The sequence below is a fragment of the Salvelinus namaycush genome, chromosome 13 (genome assembly GCF_016432855.1).
Source record: "Salvelinus namaycush isolate Seneca chromosome 13, SaNama_1.0, whole genome shotgun sequence".
Taxonomy (NCBI): Eukaryota; Metazoa; Chordata; class Actinopteri; order Salmoniformes; family Salmonidae; genus Salvelinus; species Salvelinus namaycush.
The window spans coordinates 23,409,928-23,432,515 of NC_052319.1; the positions used below are offsets into that span (position 1 = coordinate 23,409,928).

Below are 22,588 nucleotides of genomic sequence, written 5' to 3' on the forward strand. Positions count from 1 at the left end.
GATTAATCTGACCATGTACGGGTAGATACAGTGCCTTCGGAAAGTATTCAGACCCCTTGACTTTTTCCACATTTTGTTACGTTACAGCCTTATTCTAAATTTGATTAAATTGTTTTTCCCCCCCTCATCAATCTACACACAATACCCCATAATGACAAATCAAAAACAAATCAGGTTTTTTGAAATGTTTGTAATTTATTCAAAACAAAAAACTGAAATATCACATTTACATAAGTATTCAGACCCTTTACTCAGTACTTTGTTGAAGAACCTTTGGCAGCGATTACAGCATTGAGTCTTCTTGGGTATGACGTTACAAGCTTGGCATATCTGTATTTGGAGAGTTTCTCCCCTTCTTCTCTGCACATCCTCTCAAGCTCAGTCAGGTTGGATGGGGAGTGTTGCTGCACGGCTATTTTCAGGTCTCTCCAGAGAGTTTCGATCGTGTTCAAGTCTGGACTCTGGCTGGGCCACTCAATGACATTCAGAGACTTGTCCCGAAGCCACTCCTGTGTTGTCTTGGCTGTGTGTTTGGGGTTGTTGTCCTGTTGGAAGGTGAACTTTCGCCCCAGTCTGAGGTCCTGAGCGCTCTGGAGCAGGTTTTTATCTAGGATCTCTTTGTACTTTGCTCTGTTCACCTTTGCCTCGATCCTGATTAGACTCCCAGTTCCTGCCGCTGAAAAACATCCCCACAGCATGATGCTGCCACCGCCATGCTTCACTGTAGAGATGGTGCCAGGTTCAATCTTGGTTTCATCAGACCAGAGAATCTTGTTTCTCATGGTCGGAGAGTCTTTAGGTGCCTTTTTTGCAAACTCCAAGCGGGCTGTCATGTGCCTTTTACTGAGGAGTGGCTTCCGTCTGGCCACTCTACCATAAAGGCTTGATTGGTGGAGTGCTGCGGAGATGGTTGTCTTTCTGGAACCTTCTCCCATCTCCACAGAGGAACTGTAGACCTCTGTCAGAGTGACCATCAGGTTCTAGGTCACCTCCCTGACCATGGCCCTTCTCCCTTGATTGCTGAGTTTGGCCGGGCGGCCAGCTCTAGGAAGTGTCTTGGTGGTTCCAAACATCTTCCATTTAAGAATGATGGAGGCCCCTGTGTTCTTGGGGACCTTCAATGCTGCAGACATGTTTTTGGTACCCTTCCCCAGATTTGTGCCTCGACACAATCTTGTCTCGGCGCTCTACGGACAATTCCTTCGACATCATGGCTTGGTTTTTGCTCTGACATGCACTGTCAACTGTGGACCTTATATAGACAGGTGTGTGTGCGTGCCTTCCCAAATCATGTCCAATCAATTTAATTTACCACAGGTGGACTACAATCAAGTTGTAGAAACATCTCAAGGATGATCAATGGAAACAGGATGCACCTGAGCTCAATTTCGAGTCTCATAGCAAAGGGGCTGAATATTTATTTTCTATTTTTAATACATTTGCAAAATATTCTAAAAGCCTGTTTTCGCTTTCTCATGATTGGGTATTGTGTGTAAATTGCTGAGGCAAACTAGGCAGAGACACATGGGGCCCTTTTTGGAAACACATAGCGTCAATTTTGGGATGAGGCTGAGATAGAGAGAGTCGTCTCTGTTGCTGTTCAGACTGACCTCTTCATTCATGAAGCATGATGCCCCATTTCCCACCCCTTGTCCACGCTCCACCACAGCAGACAGTCATGATAGGATGCAGGCTACGTGTGTGTGCTTGCATATGTGTGTGTGTGTGTGTGTGTATGTATGTGCATGAATGCCTGTGTGTTTGTGTGTGTGTATGTGTGTAGCAGTGCAGGAGGGTTCTATCTACCTGAGTTATGAGTAGAGCCTAAAGTTAACCTATACCTTTCTCTCTCTCTCTCTCTCTCTCTCTTTCTCTCTCTTTCTCTTTCTCTCACACACAATTCTCTCTCTTTCTCTCTCTCTCTCACACACACAATTCACCCTCTTTCTCTCACTCTCTCGCACACACAGTTCACCCTCTGGGTCTCTCTCTGTCACCCACTCAGAGCCTTCGGCTGCCTAAACTTCTGTCTGTGCTCACTTCGACTGATATGTTCTCTAGTTCTTCATCCATTAACTGCAGCCCTATTAGATGGATAGTGCTCCATGCTAAAACATTAAAATCTAGACTAGCACAGACTCAGCCAAGGGTCTCTGAGTGCAAACCTTCACCCTGTCTATAATCTACAATCTACCCCCGGTCTAGAATCCATTTCTTCTCTCCAACAGTTCTGTTTATAGGTAGTCAACATGTGGGCAGTACCATGTGGGGGATGGAGGGAGGAGCATGTTCACAACACACACTGTCTTCAACTCAAAGACTCAAGTACAGGAAATAACAGACATATAAAAATGAAACCAATGTGAAAGAATTCAGTCATGCACACACATCTGGAAGAAGACCCACAGACTGGCAAGTAAGCATTTGATTGTACTGGTACATTATGCTGTATCCTGTACTTGGATCTTATCTCAAAATGATACTCATGTCAAAGAATACACTCATACACACACATTCTAATACACGCACACTCATACATCCGTCCTCGGGAATTAATGCCTTTAGCTGGTTGAGATTGTTTGCTTCCTGTCACTAAGAGCCTGAAGACCTAATATGGTTATAACTCACAGCACAGGAACACACACACACACACACACACACACACACACACACACACACACACACACACACACACACACACACACACACACACACACACACACACACACACACACACACACACACACACACACACACACACACACACACCATAGTGGGCTAGGTGTATGTATAAACACAGTGTGGGTTGAGATGGATAGTCTCCACCCTCTTCTCTACCCTCTGGCCTTTCTACCAAACACATTCATCATACTGGGAGCCTAGAAACCAATGGGTGGCCACTGTGTGTGTTTGTGTGTGTGTGTGTGTGTGTTTCTGAGTGTTTATAGTCTTAGTTCATTTATTCCTCACCATGCGCATGGGGTTTTATTCCAATATATTTATTTTGTCTGATTAATACTGTTTGTACTGATGCCACCCAATGTGAATCTATAATTATAAATGTTGGTGTGTGTCAGTGTGGACATATACGAGCTCGAGCACGCTTGCATGTATGTACAGTTGAAGTCGGAAGTTTACATACACTTATGTTGGAGTCATTAAAACTCGTTTTTCAACCACTCCACAAATATCTTGTTAACAAACTATAGTTTTGGCAAGTCAGTTAGGACATCTACTTTGTGCATGACACAAGTAATTTTTCCAAAAATTGTTTACAGACAGATTATTTCACTTATAATTCACTGTATCACAATTTCAGGAGGGTCAGAAGTTTACATACACTAAGTTGACTGAGCCTTTAAACAGCTTGGAAAATTCCAGAAAATTATGTCATGGCTTTAGAAGCTTCTGATAGGCTAATTGACATCATTTGAGTCAATAGGAGGTATACCTGTGGATGTATTTCAAGGCCTACCTTCAAATGCAGTGACTCTTTGCTTGACATCATGGGAAAACCAAAAGAAATCAGCCAAATCAGCCAAAAACCAGCCAAAACCTCAGAAAACAATTGTAGACCTCCACAAGTCTGGTTCATCCTTGGGAGCAATTTCCAAACGCCTGAAGGTACCACGTTCATCTGTACAGACAATAGTGCGCAAGTATAAACACCATGGGACGATGCAGCTGTCATAACGCTCAGGAAGGAGACGCGTTCTGTGAACGTACTTTGGTACGTTCACAGAAGATGAATGTACTTTGGTGCGAAAGGTGCAAATCAATCCCAGAACAACAGCAAAGGACCTTTTGAAGATGCTGGAGGAAACAGGTACAAAAGTATCAATATCCCCAGTAAAACGAGTCCTATATCGACATAACCTGAAAGGCCGCTCAGCAAGGAAGAAGCCACTTCTCTAAAACCATTATAAAATAGCCAGACTACGGTTTGCAACTGCACATGGTGACAAAGATCGTACTTTTTGAAGAAATGTCCTCTGGTCTGATGAAACACAAATAGAACTGTTTGGCCATAATGCCCATCGTTATGTTTGGAGGAAAAAGGGGGAGGCTAGCAAGCCGAAGAACACCATCCCAACCATGAAGCATGGGGGTGGCAGCATCATGTTGTGGGGGTGCTTTGCTGCAGGAGGGACTGGTGCACTTCACAAAATAGATGGCATCATGAGGGAGGAAAATTATGTGGATATATTGAAGCAACATCTCAAGACATCAGCCAGGAAGTTAAAGCTTGGTCGCAAATGGGTCTTCCAAATGGACAATGACCCCAAACATACTTCCAAAGTTGTGGCAAAATGGCTTAAGGACAATAAAGTCAAGGTATTGGAGTGGCCATTACAAAGCCCTGACCTCAATCCTATAGAAAAGTTGTGGGCAGAACTGAAAAAGCGTGTGCGATCAAGGAGGCCTACAAACCTGACTCAGTTACACCAGCTCTGTCAGGAGGAATGGGCCAAAATTCACCCAACTTATTGTGGGAAGCTTGGCTACCCGAAACGTTTGACCCAAGTTGAACAATTTAAAGTCAATACTACCAAATACTAATTGAGTGTATGTAAACTTCTGACCCACTGGGAATGTGATGAAATAAATAAAAGCTTAAATAAATCATTCTCTCTACTATTATTCTGACATTTCACATTCTTAAAATAAAGTGCTGATCCTAACTGACCTAAGACAGGGAATTTTTACTAGGATTAAATGTCAGGAATTGTGAAACAGAGTTTAAATGTATTTGGCTAAGGTGTATGTAAACTTCCGACTTCAACTGTATATATGTGCCTATGTGTGATACTTTTGTGTGTCATGGACAATATTATTATAATATTATGTGCCCTGTGATTAACATACGGGGTATATATTATATGAATGTACATCCACCACTATGATTAAATGTTAATGTCTCAGTATGATAATATCTGTTTATAAACATCTTGACTCACCAGGTCTATGTAAGAGCTGTTCTCCATGACTCACCTAACCTTGTTAAATAAAGGTTAGATAAATTAGTCAGGTTTTCATTTTTTTCTCACAATCTATGTCGGGTTATCTTGGTGATGCTGTTAGATCCTATTGGAACGTTAGAGAAGAAGCACAACTTTTGTTAGTTAAAACTGTCTTATTATTGTTTTAAAACATTTTATTTAATAAAAACTGATATTGTTTATATATATTATATATATATTCTAGTTGAAATCATTGTCCTTTACACAAAAGTTTTTTCCCAGAATGAACTAAAGGGAGATGACTAGAAAACCAATAAAAAATATCAGGGAGTATGTTTACAGGCACAATAATAATTCGATGTTAAACTGATTATGGCAGTAGGCTGAGTATGGCAATAGTCATGTAAACACCTTACTCTGCTTTTCTTAATCAGTGTAAGGTCAAAATTGAAGTAAGCATACACTGATTAAAACACCTGGTTTTCTAACCAATCTTTAGAATGATTAGGACCTGTAAAACAGCTTAATCAGAGTTCCAGCGGTATATTTGATCTGCGCATGTGCCAGCATCAGAAGCGCAAGTGAAGTGAGTTCAGAAAAACTGAAAGTATGCATGGAAATAGTTTTCATATACAAACTTTATATGTCCAAAATAACATGGTTGCTGTGGTAGAATGTTTATTTTGATTGCCGATTTTCTTCATTTTTTCAAGTCCCATCAGGGAGCCTGATTTCAGATGTGTCTATGTAAACAGGATTATTAGGGAAATCGTTCGTTCATGCAAAGCATGTAAATGTTTTAAAACCTCTACCGACCCACCCTCCCGGATCCGGGATCCTCCTCATCAGAAACGCTGACTAGCATAGCCTAGCATAGCGCCACAAGTAAATAATACCATATAAATATCATGAAATCACAAGTCCAATACAGCAAATGAAAGATAAACATCTTGTGAATCCAGCCAACATGTCCGATTTTTTAAAATGTTTTACAGCGAAAACACAACATATATTTATGTTAGCTCACCACAATAGCCCAAAACACAACGCCATTTTTTTCACCGCAAAGATAGCTTTCACATAATCACTAACTTTTGAACAACTTCATCAGATGACAGTCTTATAACATCATGTTATACAATACATTTATGTTTTGTTCGAAAATGTGCATATTTATAGCTACAAATCCTGGTTTTACATTCGCGCCATGATCATAAATGGCTCCAAAACAGCCGGAATAATTACAGAGAGCAACGTGAAATACAGAAAAACTCATCATAAAACATTTATGAAAAATACATGTTGTACACATAATTAAAGATACACTGGTTCTTAATGCAACCGCTGTGTTAGATTTAAAAAAATAACTTTAGTAAAAAGCACAGCATACAATAATCTGAGACAGCGCTCAGCCATTCTCCGCCATGTTGGAGTCAACATATTCAACAAAAATACAAAATAACATCATAAATATTCTCTTACCTTTGATGAACTTTCATCAGAATGCAGTGCCAGGAATCCTTGTTCCACAATAAATCGTTGTTTTGTTTTAGAATGTCCATTTCTTTTGTCGAATTAGCAACTTTGGCTAGCATAGTGGAGCTCACGTGTCCATGAAAGTTTGACGCATGGAACGAAAAATTCAAAAAGTGATAATAAAAGTCGAATAAACTGGTCAAACTCAGTTGAGAATCCATCTTTAGCATGTTTTTCTCGTATGAATCCAATAACGTCCCAGATGGAGCATTTCTTCGTGTCTACCTAAGGCATTGCAGACAACGATATGGTGCACCCAGGTGCGCAGCAAAATACTGCCAATATGGCTGACCTGTCACTCCAAAAGCTCTCATTCGGTCCCACATCAGGCTAGACACCTCATTCAACGTTCTACTGCCTGTTGACATCTAGTGGAAGGCGTATGAACTGCATACATATCCATAAATACAAGGCAATTGAATAGGTGAAGCCTTTCACAGAGACCCATTTCAGAATTTTCACTTCCTGTTTGGAAGTTTGCCTGCCAAATGAGTTCTGTTTTACTCACAGATATAATTCAAACAGTTTTAGAAACTTCAGAGTGTTTTCTATCCAATAGTAATAATAATATGCATATCATATGATCTAGAACAGAGTACGAGGCCGTTTAATTTGGGCACTATTTTTTCCCAAAGTGAAAATAGCACCCCCTATTAAGATTAACTTCTATTTGCACACAATCCCGGATCCGGGAGCACCCTCATCAGTAAAAAAGCTGACTAGCATAGCCTAGCATAGCGCCACAAGTAAATACTAGCATCTAAATATCATTAAATCACAAGTCCAAGACACCAGATGAAAGATACACATCTTGTGAATCCAGCCATCATTTCTGATTTTTAAAATGTTTTACAGGGAAGACACAATATGTATTTCTATTAGCTAACCACGATAGCAAAAGACACAACTTTTTTTCCCACCATTTTTTTCCTGCATAGGTAGCTATCACAAATTCGACCAAATAAAGATATAAATAGTCACTAACCAAGAAACAACTTCATCAGATGACAGTCTGATAACATATTTATTGTATAGCATATGTTTTGTTAGAAAAATGTGCATATTTCAGGTATAAATCATAGTTTTACATTGCAGCCACCATCACAACTCTCACCAAAGCAACTAGAATAACTACAGAGACCAACGTGAATTAACTAAATACTCATCATAAAACATTTATGAAAAATACACAGCGTACAGCAAATGAAAGACAAAGATCTTGTGAATCCAGCCAATATTTCAGATTTTTTAAGTGTTTTACAGCGAAAACACAATATAGCATTATATTAGCTTACTACAATAGCCAACCACACAACAGCATTGATTCAAGCCAACAATAGCGATAACGAATAAACCAGCAAAAGATATTAATTTTTTCACTAACCTTCTCAAACTTCTTCAGATGACAGTCCTATAACATCATATTACACAATACATATAGAGTTTGTTCGAAAATGTGCATATTTAGCGGCACAAATCGTGGTTATACAATGAGAATAGTAGCCAAGCTGCCAACAATATGTCGGGAGAAATCTTGGGAGAGGCACCTAATCTAATCAGTAACTAATCATAAACTTGACAAAAAAATACAGGTTGGACAGCAAATGAAAGATACATTAGTTCTTAATGCAACCGCTGTGTTAGATTTTTAAAATTAACGTTACTACGACATACAGCGTGCGTTAAAGCGAGACCGCACCGAAATTAATGGCGGAATAGTAGTTTCACATTTTTCAACAGAACAACAAATTAACATCATAAATAGTTCTTACTTTTTGATGAGCTTCCATCAGAATCTTGGGCAAGTTGTCCTTTGTCCAGAAGAATCGTTGCTCGGTTGTAGATTGTCGCCTTCAACTTTGGAATTAGCAGTAAACATTAGCCATGTGGCGAAGACGTGCCCAACTCACTATAACGCAGCACAGAAATATCCGAAAATCGCAATATACTGATATAAACTGATATAACTCGGTTTAAAATAACTACATTATGATGTCTTTAACACCTATATCGAATAAAATCAGAGCCGGATATATCTAAGGCCTATAACGAGAGCTTTCCAGAACGCCATCCTGAGGTCTGTCTTGCGTCATGGCGAATGTTGAAAAGAGTGTACCCCACATTCCAAAACCCTTTATATGGCCTCAGATCTGCCTAGCAGCACCATTCCAATTCTCACTACTTGCTGACATCTAGTGGAAGGCGTATGCAGTGCATGTCGACCAATAGAAGACATGCAAATTAATAAACTGACCCTAGAACAGACTGCCTGATTTCAGATTTCTCACTTCCTGACAGGAAGTTTGCTGCAAAATGAGTTCTGTTTTACTCACAGATATAATTCAAACGGTTTTAGAAACTAGAGTGTTTTCTATCCAATAGTAATAATAATATGCATATTGTACGAGCAAGAATTGAGTACGAGGCAGTTTAATTTGGGAACGAAATTTTTACAAAGTGAAAGTGAAAACAGCACCCCCTATTGAGAAAAGGTTTTAAACAAACTATAATATTAATCTGATTATCCGCAATAATCGTATTATTGTGTGAAGTAACCATACTCAGTGTTCTAAAACAAGCAAGAGTTGTGTCTGTGTACAACATTCGGTAACATTCCTGTGATTTTGTCTGTCGCTGCACCTTGGCTCATGATTGGTTGTTGTCTGTCCTTCCCAGGTGAACATGCCAGAGTTGGCGCTCCTCCGCTTCGTGGTATTGGACGACGACTACATTGGAGATGACTTCATTGGCCAGTACAGCGTGGCCTTCGAGTGCCTTCAGCCGGGCTACCGCAACGTGCCCCTGCTGGGTCTGGAGGGAGACCCCTTGCCCCACGCTAGCCTGTTTATCCATGTTGCCGTGACCAACCGACGAGGGGGGGGCAAGGCCCAGAGGAGGGGTCTGTCTGTGCGGAGAGGGGTGCGGCGGGGGCGAGAGTACGTGACCCTACGGAACACGGGTATTAAAGCTCTGGATGATACGTTCCGTCCCGCTAGCACCCATCTCAGAGAGGCCACAGACCTGCGGGAGGACGCACAGGTGAGAGGAGGGTCAGGAGTTAGAGGTCAGAGGATGATTGGAGGGTATTACTCATACCTGGGTGTTTCTCACGCACTTGCTGTTTAAAAAAATATATATCTTTTTTTATTAACAAGAAATCAATACAGAGAGTACATGAGAGAACACAAGTATATATAAATTATATATAATGGACAATCGAGCTAGGGGGTACAATATCACATTACAATTACACAAGGACCTTAAGGGACATACATACACTTACAATTCTAACAGCTTTTTTGTTAGTAGAGTATGTAATTGTCTTAAAATACAGTTCAATTTCTTTTTGTAAGGTAAGAAAACGTGTTTTTTTGTTTGTAAATGTACATTTGTGAATATGAAATTTGGCCAAAAGAATAATGAAATTAATTACATAAAAATGTTTCAACTTATTCCTATCTGTCATGGTCGTTTGTAGAGATGGACCAAGGCGCAGCGAATGTAGAGTTCCACATATTTTAATATTGAGTGAAACTTAGAAAAAACTAAATAAAGAATAAACGAACCGTGACGACAATGCAGTGCTAACAGGCATCTAAACATAAACAATATCCCATAACCCACAGGTGGAAAAATGCAACTTAAGTATGATCCCCAATTAGAGACAACGATTACCAGCTGCCTCTAATTGGGAATCATACACAAACCCCAACATAGAAAATTAAACCTAGAGCCTCACATAGCATTCATAAACTAGACTAAATCCCCTAGTCACTCCCTGACCTACTCTACAATAGCAAATATAGGCTTTCTATGGTCAGGACGTGACCCCCCCAAAGGTGCGGACTCCGACCGCAAAACCTGAAACAAAAAGGGTTAGGGAGGGTTAGGGGGGTGTCTAGTGTCGGTGGCGGCTCTGGTGCGGGGCGAAGTACCCGCTCATCTGCCAGCATCGGGGGCGGCTCTGGTGCGGGACGAAGTACCCGCTCATCCTGCGGATCCAGCCATGGACCCAGGCTGAACACTGTGCCTGGACCTAGATGCCGAGGAAGGCTCCTGCCTTGGAGCGGGACTGGACGCCGTGTCTGGACATCGGCGCAGAGGAAAGCTCCCGCCATGGAGCGGGACTGGAAGCTGTGCCTAGACTTGGCACCAACGCCGAAGAAGACTCTGGCCTTGGAGCTGAACTGGACGCCGTGATCAGACTGCGCATCGGCGCAGAGGAAGGCTCCGGCCATGGAGCTGGAGGTTCCGGACCGTTGCAGGAGGTTCAGGACCGTGGACCCGCGCGGAAGCTCTGGACCGTCGCCGGAAGCTCTGGACCGTGGACCGTCACCGGAAGCTCTGGACCGTCGCCGGAAGCTGTGGACCGTCGCCGGAAGCTCTGGACCGGGAACCGTCGCCGGAAGCTCTGAACCGGGAACCGTCGCCGGAAGCTCTGGACCGGGAACTGTCGCCGGAAGCTCTGGACCGGGAACTGTCGCCGGAAGCTCTGGGGATCGTCGCAGGAAGCCTGGTGCGTGGGGCCGGCACTGGTGGTACCGGGCTGGTGACACGCACCTCAGGGCGTGCGCGAGGAACAGGCACAGGACGTACTGGACTGGGGAGGCGCACTGAAGGCCTGATGCGTGGGACCGGTACAGGTGGCACCGACTAGTGACACGCACTTCAGGCCGAGTGCGGGGAGGAGGCACAGGACGTACTGGACTGGGGACACGCACTTCAGGGAAAGTGCGAGGAGCAGGCACAGGACGTACCTGACTGGGAAGACGCACTTGAGGGAGAGTGCGAGGAGCAGGCACAGGACGTACCGGGCTGGGGAGACGTACTGGAGACCTGGTGCGTATAGCTGACATCAATGGTACCGAAACTTTAACACACTTCTCAGGACGAGTACGGGGAACTGACTCAGGTGGCACCAAACTGACAACACGTTCCTTAGGGTAAAATCCCTGCATCCTCTACCAACTCAACAACTCTCCCATTTCTCTCTCCTCCAAATTCTCCCTCTTCTCCCAGACTGGCTCTGGTTCACTCCTCGCCGACTGCTCCATGTGCCAACTGCTCCATTTTTTATTGGGGTTTCTGTGGCTTTCCTCCTCGACTTCGTCGCTGTCCCTCGTTCGCTGCTTCCGCCTGCTTCCATGGCAGGCTCTTGTCTCCTGCCATTATTTCGTCTTAAGTCCAGGATGCTCTCTCCCTGATCTCCTCCAAAGACTCAATTATAAAACCAGGATGCCATCTCCATCCCGGGCACGCTGCTTGGTCCTTTGTTGTTGGGATATTCTGTCACGGTCGTTTGTAGAGATGGACCAAGGCGCCGCGAATGTAGAGTTCCACATATTTTAATAGTGAGTGAAACTTAGAAAAAACAAAACAATAAAGAATAAACGAACCGTGACGACAATGCAGTGCTAACAGGCATCTAAACATAAACAATATCCCATAACCCAGAGGTGGAAAAATGCAACTTAAGTATGATCCCCAATTAGAGACAACGATTACCAGCTGCCTCTAATTGGGAATCATACACAAACCCCAACATAGAAAATTAAACCTAGAACCTCACATAGAAATAATAAACTAGACTGAAACCCCTAGTCACGCCCTGACCTACTCTACCATAGCAAATACAGGCTTTCTATGGTCAGGAAGTGACACTATCGTAAGTAAAGAATCCAAGCAGTACATCTCTCCACAAAAGTGTAAGACCTTCATAAAAGTGTTCAATTATAAATCTACTGATGTCTTGCCACAGTTTTCTTACATGAATACAATGCCAAAAAAGATGCAACACTGTTTCTGGGTGGTCATTACAAAAGGAGCAATTTGAGTTGATGTTTTCCTTAAACTTCTTCATATAGTGGTTGGCAGGATAATATTTATGAATAATTTTAAAGGAAACCTCCTTAATTTTGTTAACAAGTAGGTATGTGTGTGGCAACATCCAAACTTTTTTCCAACAGATATTATCAATTAATCCATTCCAATAAGGCATGACATAAGGTTTAGATACAACATCCTGCTGAAACAAGGTTCGTATCGCTCTGTTGTTGAATGGACCAAAAGAGAAACAAATCTTTCCTACTGATGAGTCAACAGGGGCAATAGAAGGTAGGCTCTGAGGGTCAGGTCTTGACACATTCCTGAATAACAGAGCAACACCTGAGGGAATGGCGTCTAAAACAATTGCAAAATCTTTAGGTGTTACAGGGACCTTGTAAAGTGATAAGAATTCCTTATAACTGAGTAAAAGACCCTCTGCATTTACCAGTTGGCTCACCAATAAGTATTTTTATACAATATATCCCGATTATTCCATATATAATATCTGTGTTGAGAAAAATTGTGTTTATAAATTAAGGACCATGACAAGAAAACCTTCAGATGAAAAGCAGAAAGTTCCTGAATAACAGAGCAACACCTGAGGGAATGGCGTCTAAAACAATTGCAAAATCTTTAGGTGTTACAGGGACCTTGTAAAGTGATAAGAATTCCTTATAACTGAGTAAAAGACCCTCTGCATTTACCAGTTGGCTCACCAATAAGTATTTTTATACAATATATCCCGATTATTCCATATATAATATCTGTGTTGAGAAAAATTGTGTTTATAAATTAAGGACCATGACAAGAAAACCTTCAGATGAAAAGCAGAAAGTTTCACTGGAACTTTGTCAATATTATAATTGCAAAACAACATGAAGTTAAGGCCACAAAAAGTAGAGAAGACATGATGAGGAATAAAATTCCAGATAGAAGTGGGTCTTCTTAGGAATTGTTTTATCCAATTGATCTTAAAAGTAATATTTAAATTAGTAAAGTCCAGAAAATTCAGTCCACCATTCTCATAAGTGTTCATTACAACAGTTTTCCTAATGTAATGGGTACGGTTTCTCCAAAGAAAGTTGAAAAGCATCTGGTCTATCTCTTTGCTTATTTTACTGTCAAGATATAAAGATAGAGCGCCATATGTTAGTCTAGAGATACCTTCAGCCTTGGTTATGCGGACTCTACCTTTTAAAGATAAGTCCCTCTGTAGCCATTGATTTAGCTTCTTCTGGGTATTTTTAATAAGAGGGTTAAAATTTAGTAAGCCTCTAGACTTCTGATCCTTTGTAATGGTTATGCCTAAATATGTAAGTTCTTCTTTTACTGGAATACCATAATATGAAGGTGTCACACAATCTTTGACAGCTATGAGTTCACATTTATTAATGTTAAGGTATAGACCAGACGCTTTGGAAAAGGATTGTATCACATTGATCGATATGGGAATTTGATTAGCGTCTTTCAGAAAAAGTGTAGTATCATCAGCCAGCTGGCTTATAATCATTTCTTTACCAGCTATGGAAATACCTTGTACAGGACTATTATTTAAAGAATTTGCAAGAAGTTGGGTGATTAATAAAAACAGGTACAGAGAGATAGGACAACCTTGCCTAATTCCTCTCTTTAACTCAATCTAGGTGAGGTGCCATATTTCAATTTGATAGAGCTGTTACCATTTGCATAGAGAGTCTTAATAGCCTTACAAAAATCCCCAAAGCCAAGTCTCTCAAGGGAGTGGAAGAGGAACTGATGCTCTACTGTGTCAAATGCTTTAGAAAAATCTAAAATAATATGAAGCTATCCTCAGTTATTAGGTCTGAGTAGTCAAGTATGTCTAATACTAGTCTAACATTGTTAGAAATATGTCTGTTTCTCATGAAGCCAGACTGTGTTTCATTAATGACTGCATCCAGGACTTCTTCAATTATTTTTGCAAGTAGTAAGGCTAATATCTTATAGTCATTATTAAGAAGACAAATTGGACGCCAGTTATCGATGAGTAGCACTTATTTTTTAGGCTTAGGTATCAGTGTTATACCACTTCTCTCTCCCGGATCCGGGATCCTCCTCATCAAAAAAGCTGACTAGCATAGCCTAGCCTACCGGGACAGGGATATCATATAATATAATTTTCATGAAATCACAAGTCCAATACAGCAAATGAAAGATAAACATCTTGTGAATCCAGCCATCATTTCTGATTTTTAAAATGTTTTACAGCGAAAACACAATATCTATTTCTATTAGCTAACCACAATAGCCAAAGACTCAACCGCATATTTTCACCATGTTTCTACCGCATAGGTAGCTATCACAAAACCGACCAAATAGAGGTATAATTAGTCACTAACCAAGAAATAACTTCATCAGATGACAGTCTTATAACATGTTATACAATACATTCATGTTTTGTTAGAAAAATTTGCATATTTGAGGTATAAATCATAGTTTTACATTGCAGCTACCATCACAAATAGCACCGAAGCAGCCAGAATAATTACAGAGAGCAACGTGAAATACATAAATACTCATCATAAAACATTTATGAAAAATACATGGTGTACAGCAAATGAAAGATAAACATCTTGTGAATCCAGCCAATATTTCCGATTTTTTAAGTGTTTTACAGCGAAAACACAATATAGAATTATATTAGCTTACCACAATAGCCAAACACACAAATGCATTTATTCACCGCAAAAGGTAGCTATCGCAAAAAACAGCAAAAGATATAAAATTAATCACTAACCTTGACCAACTTCATCAGATGACAGTCTTATAACATCAGGTTATACAATACACTTATGTTTTGTTCGAAAATGTGTATATTTAGAGCTGCAAACCGTGGTTATACATTGTGAATATGTAGCATCGATTCACCAGAATGTCCAGAGCTATTTTGGACACTCACCTAATCTGACCAAAGAACTCATCATAAACTTTACATAAAAATACTTGTTGTATGGCAAATGAAAGATACACTGGTTCTTAATGCAACCGCCGTGTTAGATTTTTAAAAATAACTTTACCATAACAAACAGCTTGCGTTATTGCGAGACAGCGCTCGCCAAAACGGCAGAGATTAGGAATCAACATTTTCCACAGAAATACGAAATAACATCATAAATTGTTCTTACTTTTGCTGAGCTTCCATCAGAATCTTGTACAAGGAGTCCTTGGTCCAAAATAAATCGTTGTTTGGTTTTAGAATGTCCATTTCTTCTGTCGAATTAGCAACCTTAGCTAGCCATGTGGCGCGAACATGCCTATCTTCTCTTGACGCAAAGATAGGAAAATTCCAAAAGTCCCAATAAACGTTGAATAAACTGATAAAACTCGGTTGAAAAAAACCTACTTTATGATGTTATTATCACATGTATCAAATAAAATCAGAGCCGGAGATATCCGCCGTGTATACCGAACGCTTATCAGAAGACAATGTCGACGTACTTCGCGCGCCAGAGAAGACAAAGACATTTCCAGACCTGTCACTCCAAAAGCTCTTGTTCGGCCTCAGATCAAGCTAGACACCCCATTCCACCTTCCACTGCCTGTTGACATCTAGTGGAAGGTGTATGAAGTGCATGCGTATCGATAAATATAAGGCAATTGAATAGGCAGGCCCTGGAACAGAGCATCGTTTTCAGATTTTTCACTTCCTATATGGAAGTTTGCTGCAAAATTAGTTCTGTTTTACTCATTAGTTAGTTCTGTTTTATCCAATAGTAATAATAATATGCATATTGTATGATCTAGAATAGAGTACGAGGCAGTTTAATTTGGGCACGATTTTGTCCAAAGTGAAAACAGCGCCCCCCTATTGACAAGAAGTTTTAACCCCTGACTCATTGTAGGAGGGAGAACATTGTTTTTAATACTCTCTAAAAAGACTTCAAATAGGAAGGGAGCTACTTGTTCAGAAAATAATTTGTAAAATTTTGATGTATTTCCATCAACACCTGGTGATTTTTTGTTCTTTAGATGTTTGATAGACTCTATAGTCTCTTCCACTTTGATGGGTTCATCACACTGTTTAGATTCTATATCACTGATAGAGTGAACATTATTCAGTGAGTTAAAAAACATATCTGTGGATTCCTGACAGTACGTAGAGCTATACAATGTTCTGTAAAATTTGCTACAATATTTAGCTATTAATTTTTGGTCATCTGTAATAAAACCATCGATGTTTAACTTATGGATAGTGTTATTTTTAGAGTGACATTTCTCAAGTCTAAAGAAATAGGATGAATTCTGTTCTCCCTCCTCAATCCATTTTTTCTAGATCTAATAAAGGCTCCTTCTGCTTTTAATCTATATATATTATCCAGTTTATTTTGTAACTCAATTAGTTCCATCTTCTCCTCCCCCGAGAGGCCGGCTGGGGACCTCTGAGAAAGGGAAGTTATCTTAATGATCACCTTTTCCTCCTCAGCTCTTCTGGTCTTAGCAAGATTACTACCATATTTTCTAAGGTATTTGGACACCTCAAATTTAAAGAGCTCCCAGTTCTTGCAATAAGATGTTTCTTCACAAACCCTTTCCCAAAAGTGTGAGAGCAAATCTTTAACCTCAAATGTAACTATATCATTATTTAATAATGAGCTATTTAGCTTCCAGTAGGATGCTCTACCAAGGTTAGTATCAGGGGTAAATATTTTGATATCAATGTAAATGGCCCTATGGTCTGTGAGGGGAGTAGTACAAATATTTGTAGTAACACACTCACTATCAATACATTTGGATATAAGCCAAAAATCTATTCTGGATTGTCTGGAACCTGTTTTGTTACTCCAAGTGAATGATCTGTCGGCCGGAAACCTCTCTCTCCATATATCAGTAAGATCAAACTTTTCCATAAAAAGTATTAAACCCAAATTCTGATTGGTTGGTCTACCTGGGGGCCATCTATCAGTTGAATTATCTATTGTAATGTTAAAGTCCCCTCCTATCAATAATAACGAATTGGGAAATGTAGATAACCAATGAAGTATATGTTTCTCTATAGATTCATGCAACTCATCATTCTCATGTTTGGTGTTGTACCCGTAGAAGTTTACAGTAATAAGCGTAATGTCATTGTAACTGATAACAAGACAAATAAAGTGACCAAAGGGGTCCCATTCCGATTGTAGAATATTACCACCAAAGGCATTTTTCATTGTAGTGACACCAGCGGAGCGTTCAGATCCATGGGAAAGCCAAATATCGTTGCCCCACTGTGACCTCCAGAAGTTGGCATCAGCCGAAATTGAGTGAGACTCTTGAAAAAAGCAAAAATCTGTTCGAAATTGTTTAGCAAATAAAAGTAAGGCCTTGCGCTTCACATTGTTTCGTAACCCTCTAGCATTAAGAGAAACTAAAGACAAAGACAAAACAACAAAGATTATATACAAGTATAAACTGTAGTAGGATGAGTCAAAGACGTAGGAGCAGTGAACGTAAACGATAAGGAACCGAGATCTGCACCATTTAAGTCAATTTAAAGTGAAAATATCTTATTCCATAAACTTTGAGCTAGACGTTATCCGGCTTTGAAATTCAACTCAACTGAAAATTATGTTCAAGACCAAACCAAGGGTTCTTGTAGTAAGAGAGACTAAAAACCCTCTTTAGTGTAATCAGGAACTATTCTGAGAAATAAAATATAAAATAATAATTTAAATAAAAGGGTACCTACTATTTTAAGTGCATATGAAAACTGATCATAAAAAATTTGAATAAAAAATGTTTTACACATACATGTTCCTAAGACCTTTTTCACTTGGAAATAAGTATTAATAACTAAATAGAGCAATACCCGTGTAAAGTCAGAGCAGACCTGTATGCCCTTTGAAACAGTATCTTAGTTACTGTATACATAAAAAATAAATACAGCTTTCAGTCTTCTTCGTAAGTTTGTAAACAAAATAGGTCTTCTGGTCATACAAGAACAAACGAATAAATTGAAGTACCTGAGTATTCTAAAAAATAGTCACCTGATGCTTGTTAGGTAAACAATATAAGGAAAATTAGAATACCATAGCTGAAACCATCAATCTGTTCCTTCTGGTGAGATTTTAGGGAGGAATATGGATTTCTGAACCGTTGATGAAGCCTCGTCCTCTGACGAAGTAAGCAGCCTTTCCCTCATTTCGTGCTATCTTGATCGTTGGCCACAACTTGTTCCTTCTTTCTATGTCCTCCGGGCTGAGATGCTCGGCGAAACGCATACCATGGCTCTGAAGGAAGGCGTTCTTCCTAGCAGCTTTCCAGACAGCATCCCTGTAGAATCTGGCAGTGAAGAGGGTGATGATACCCCTTGGTCTTGAATCGTTTTGCTTCTTGCCGAGGCGATGCACAACGTCGATGGTATCACCAACTTTGTTCTTCTCTGCAGGCATAACTTCTTGGCAGATGCGGATGGCCTCTCCTCGCACATCTTCATTCTCCACCTCTGGCATGCCGTAGAGTCTCAGGTTCTATCTTCTTGTGTATTGTTCCAGATCAGTATAGACGTCTATGGTAGACATTGTTATTCTTTTCCACCTTTTCCACACTTTTTTCAACTTTTGCCACTCTCGTTTTCACATCCTTGATTTCACCACATGCAAACTCCACAGTCTTTTTCAAGCCTTCGATAACCATGGTGTTCGCGCCAACCATTTTCTCAATGGCGTCAGACCTGGAGTTGATGAGTAAGGAGAGGGTAGCCACGATGTCAGATTTCATGTTTTTTTTTTGGAGGGTGGAGGTTTGCGCGGAGTAACCGGTAAAGAGGGGAATTCGTTATCTTCAACAGCATTCGAAAGCATGGTATTATCCATAGGGCAAGCGTAGTTATGGCAGTTGTCTATAAGCACGTTTCTCTCTTGTTGATTAGCAATAGAACGGCTAGCTTCTTCCTTTCTTTTTTTGTCACGACTTTGCATGGACATGCCGAAATAAATTATCCAATTATTATTCCAGTCACAGGAAAGGTCTTATATCTTGAACAAATAAAAACAGTAATAGTAATGACTGTAAACTTGTTTTTTTTCACAATCTTTCTGAAGTTTGGTACGGAGCTCGGTAAAAAAGTGTCTGTTCAAGCCGCCATCTTGGCACCTCTTCCTCACGCACTTGCTGTGTTGCGAAGAAGTTACTCTTCTCCATGTAGTATGGACTTGCTCACGTTCCCTTATGGATTTACCACTTGTCTGTTCCTTTTAAAGCCATGCAGAGAAAAGCGATATTTCAGAACTGAGGTCAATTGAAAAATATCAGACAGTGTTGTAATGTACTGTATAGATAACCCAATATAACCAAATCTATTTAAAGCCCCCATGCAGTCTTTTTAGTCAAAATTTTACATCATCACTGTATGTCTAATAAATCACCGTGTGTGTTTATTTCATGAAAATAACTCCAAATGTATTTTTTGAGCATATACTTCCCTGAGCCTCCTTTTGAAATGCTCAGTCTGATCGTGTGGGTGTATCCATACACATTCAAATATATTTACATACACAGCCCTGATTGGCGGATAGGATCGTCTAGAGCAGGGATGCTTAAACTTTTGGTTTTGGTCGGCCAAGATATATTCTGAAGGGTTTACATTATTTATTTAGAAATATAGGTCAACAATAAGATTTTTTAAGTAATCATGAAATTCCACTTCAAACATTAATCAAATCATAGCCATATTACTTGACACCTATGATTACCAGTAATAAATATGTATTACAAATTTGACCATTGTAGCTTAGAAACTGCAACCAAGTTTCTATATTCACAAGACTTATAACATGAATATGTGCAGGGACCCTTCTTGCATTTTGTGGGCCCAAGCGAGATTTGGTTGCCCCCCCCCTCCCCCCCCACCTCACGGGCAAAACATTTTAGTGGTCCCCCTCTTGGCAGAGGAGAGAAAAATGGGCAGCTTTAAAACTAATTTCATGCTATTCTACTCATTTTGCCATGGGATGGAGAGGCAATTTAGCAGTTTTAATGCTAATTTCCTGCAATTCTACACATTTTGCCATGTTAATACAATATCTGAGTGAGAGTGACTGACAAAATCAATGGGGGCCACCTGGAGGTCACGGCCCCTGGGCACGGGCCTTGAGTGCCTGGTCAGTAATTCGGCCATGATTACTATAAGGTTTAGATAGCTGGCTAGACTACTGTAACTTAACAGTCAACAGTAAGTTGAGACCCTGACTGACTTCCTAAAAAATATATATCTTTAGGGGGCCCCTAGTGGTCCTGACGGGCCAAACGTCGCCCAAGGGCCCCAGTTTTGTCAGCCCTGCTCTAGAGCCTACCCCGCTTCCCCATTTAAAGTAAGAGGATACATATGCAAATAAAATATGACTGGTTCATTGGTCAGAATAATCCGATTGTGATGTCATGATCTGGGCCAAAAACCATCCCACCTGAACAGGCCATTTTTTTCAAACAGCTCTTACACAAAAAGCTAAATATTGAAAATTAACAAATACATTTGAATACATTTTCCTGCCTGAACAGATAGTGGCGATGTGCTGTTGTGTTATATTTAGCCAGTGTTGAAATATGGTCTGTTATGCAGGAGTTTTGGAGGAGTGTGATTTGGGCTAGAATAGATTGCATGACTGCGCTGAAATAAGATACTACCTGTGAGTTCTCTGTGGGGTGACGTGAACTTTTTGAAAGAGACAGAGAAAAAGAGGGAGTGAGAGTAATGAAAGAGAGGGGAGAGAGGTGGATAGAGAGAAAGAAGGAAGGAGAGAGGGAGTAGGTTGAGGAGGATTACACGGTAGTCTATAAATAACAGAGGAGAGAGAGAAGGCATAGACCTGGTTACAGCACGGACCAGCTTATCTCCACATTTACACACTCTCTCTCTGTCTCTCTGTCTGTCTCTCTCTCTGTCTCTCTCTCTCTCTCTCCCTACCATGTGTCCAGCTGTATTCTCATCTGCCACAGTCTGTTATTATTCATAATTTGTCTCCCCGCCCGCCCACACACACACACACACACACACACACACACACACACACACACACACACACACACACACACACACACACACACACACACACACACACACACACACACACACACACACACACACACACACACACACACACAAAGCCCCCGCCCCCCTCACATCCAACCCACTCTGTCCTCAGGAGGGCTATGCTATGGTAATCACCAATGTGACTGCTGGTCCAGTTGCAGTGCTGCCAGGTGGAAAATGGCCTCAGTGTTTTGGCAGTGTGTCTGATCTCAGTGGAGACTTCTGACAGATCCCAGTACACTCCCTCCCTCCCAAACACATTAGCTAGTACAGTAGTCTAGATGTCTAGCATGGATGCTTTAATGTCTATTCTCCTGACCCTAGCACAGGTTTTAGGGGTTCAGTTCAAGTAATAAGGGGTTCACCCAAGTGCCTTGTTACTTGATTTAGATTGACCTGAACCTGACCAGAGATTTCCGTGGCGTACTCACAGACAATAGGAGAAGGACATGTTCTGTGTGTTTTAATCTGTGCCTGACTTTATCTAGGTGTGAGTTTAAGCCTCATCTGAGGTTGGGATTTCATCAGGGTCAGATGTTTTTCAGGTCCCGTGGACCTGACCATAATATACCTATAATACACTGCATCTCTCTCTCTCTCTTTCGCTCTGTGTCCTGTTCCATCCAGAGTGCAAGTGTGAGTTTCAAAGAGCAGTGTGGACTCCCCCCGGTGGCCAAGCTGAAGCAGTGCATCCAGAGCCTGGCCACACGGTTGCAGACCCCAGAAGGGCCCCCGGGGGCCAGCATGACCCTGAGGGATGGCTACCCCCACCTGGAGGCCCTGGGCAGCATCACAGAGGTCACGCGCAAACTACTGAATCACTATGATACGGTAGGAGGGAGAGAGGGAGAGAGGGGGGAGAGGGAGAGAGGGGGGAGAGGGAGAGAGAGATATGTATCAATATTATAATATTATTGGAGTACATATATGTAGAGAGGGAGCGTAATTAAGACACTTGAAGCTATAGGCATGTGTTCATTCACACACCTTTGTCTTCGGCATACATGCTTACACAGAAGTGGGGAGAGAGAGGCACACATGCACAAATACCGTTTTCCTCTCCAGCTGTGTTTCTTCCCACTCCGTCTCTGCCAGTATTAAATCAGGATGCCTCTTACCCACCTGCACTCTATCTCTCATTACTCCCCCTCACACATCACAACCAACCAGAGAAACAGAGAGAGGGAGGGAGAAAAAGGGAGAGGGACAAAGAGGAAGAGCTATTTCTGTGGCAGCA

General features: G+C 40.9%; 1 protein-coding gene across 1 annotated transcript in view; it reads left to right on the forward strand.

The window, feature by feature from the left end:
• Positions 1 to 22,588, forward strand: part of LOC120058040 (inactive phospholipase C-like protein 1) — a 35,849-nt gene that overhangs the window by 10,025 nt on the left and 3,236 nt on the right. Inside the window, exons 7-8 of the mRNA XM_039006523.1 lie at positions 9,174 to 9,536; positions 21,979 to 22,182. Coding sequence (XP_038862451.1) covers positions 9,174 to 9,536; positions 21,979 to 22,182 — 567 coding nt within the window. The remainder of the gene's footprint in view (positions 1 to 9,173; positions 9,537 to 21,978; positions 22,183 to 22,588) is intronic.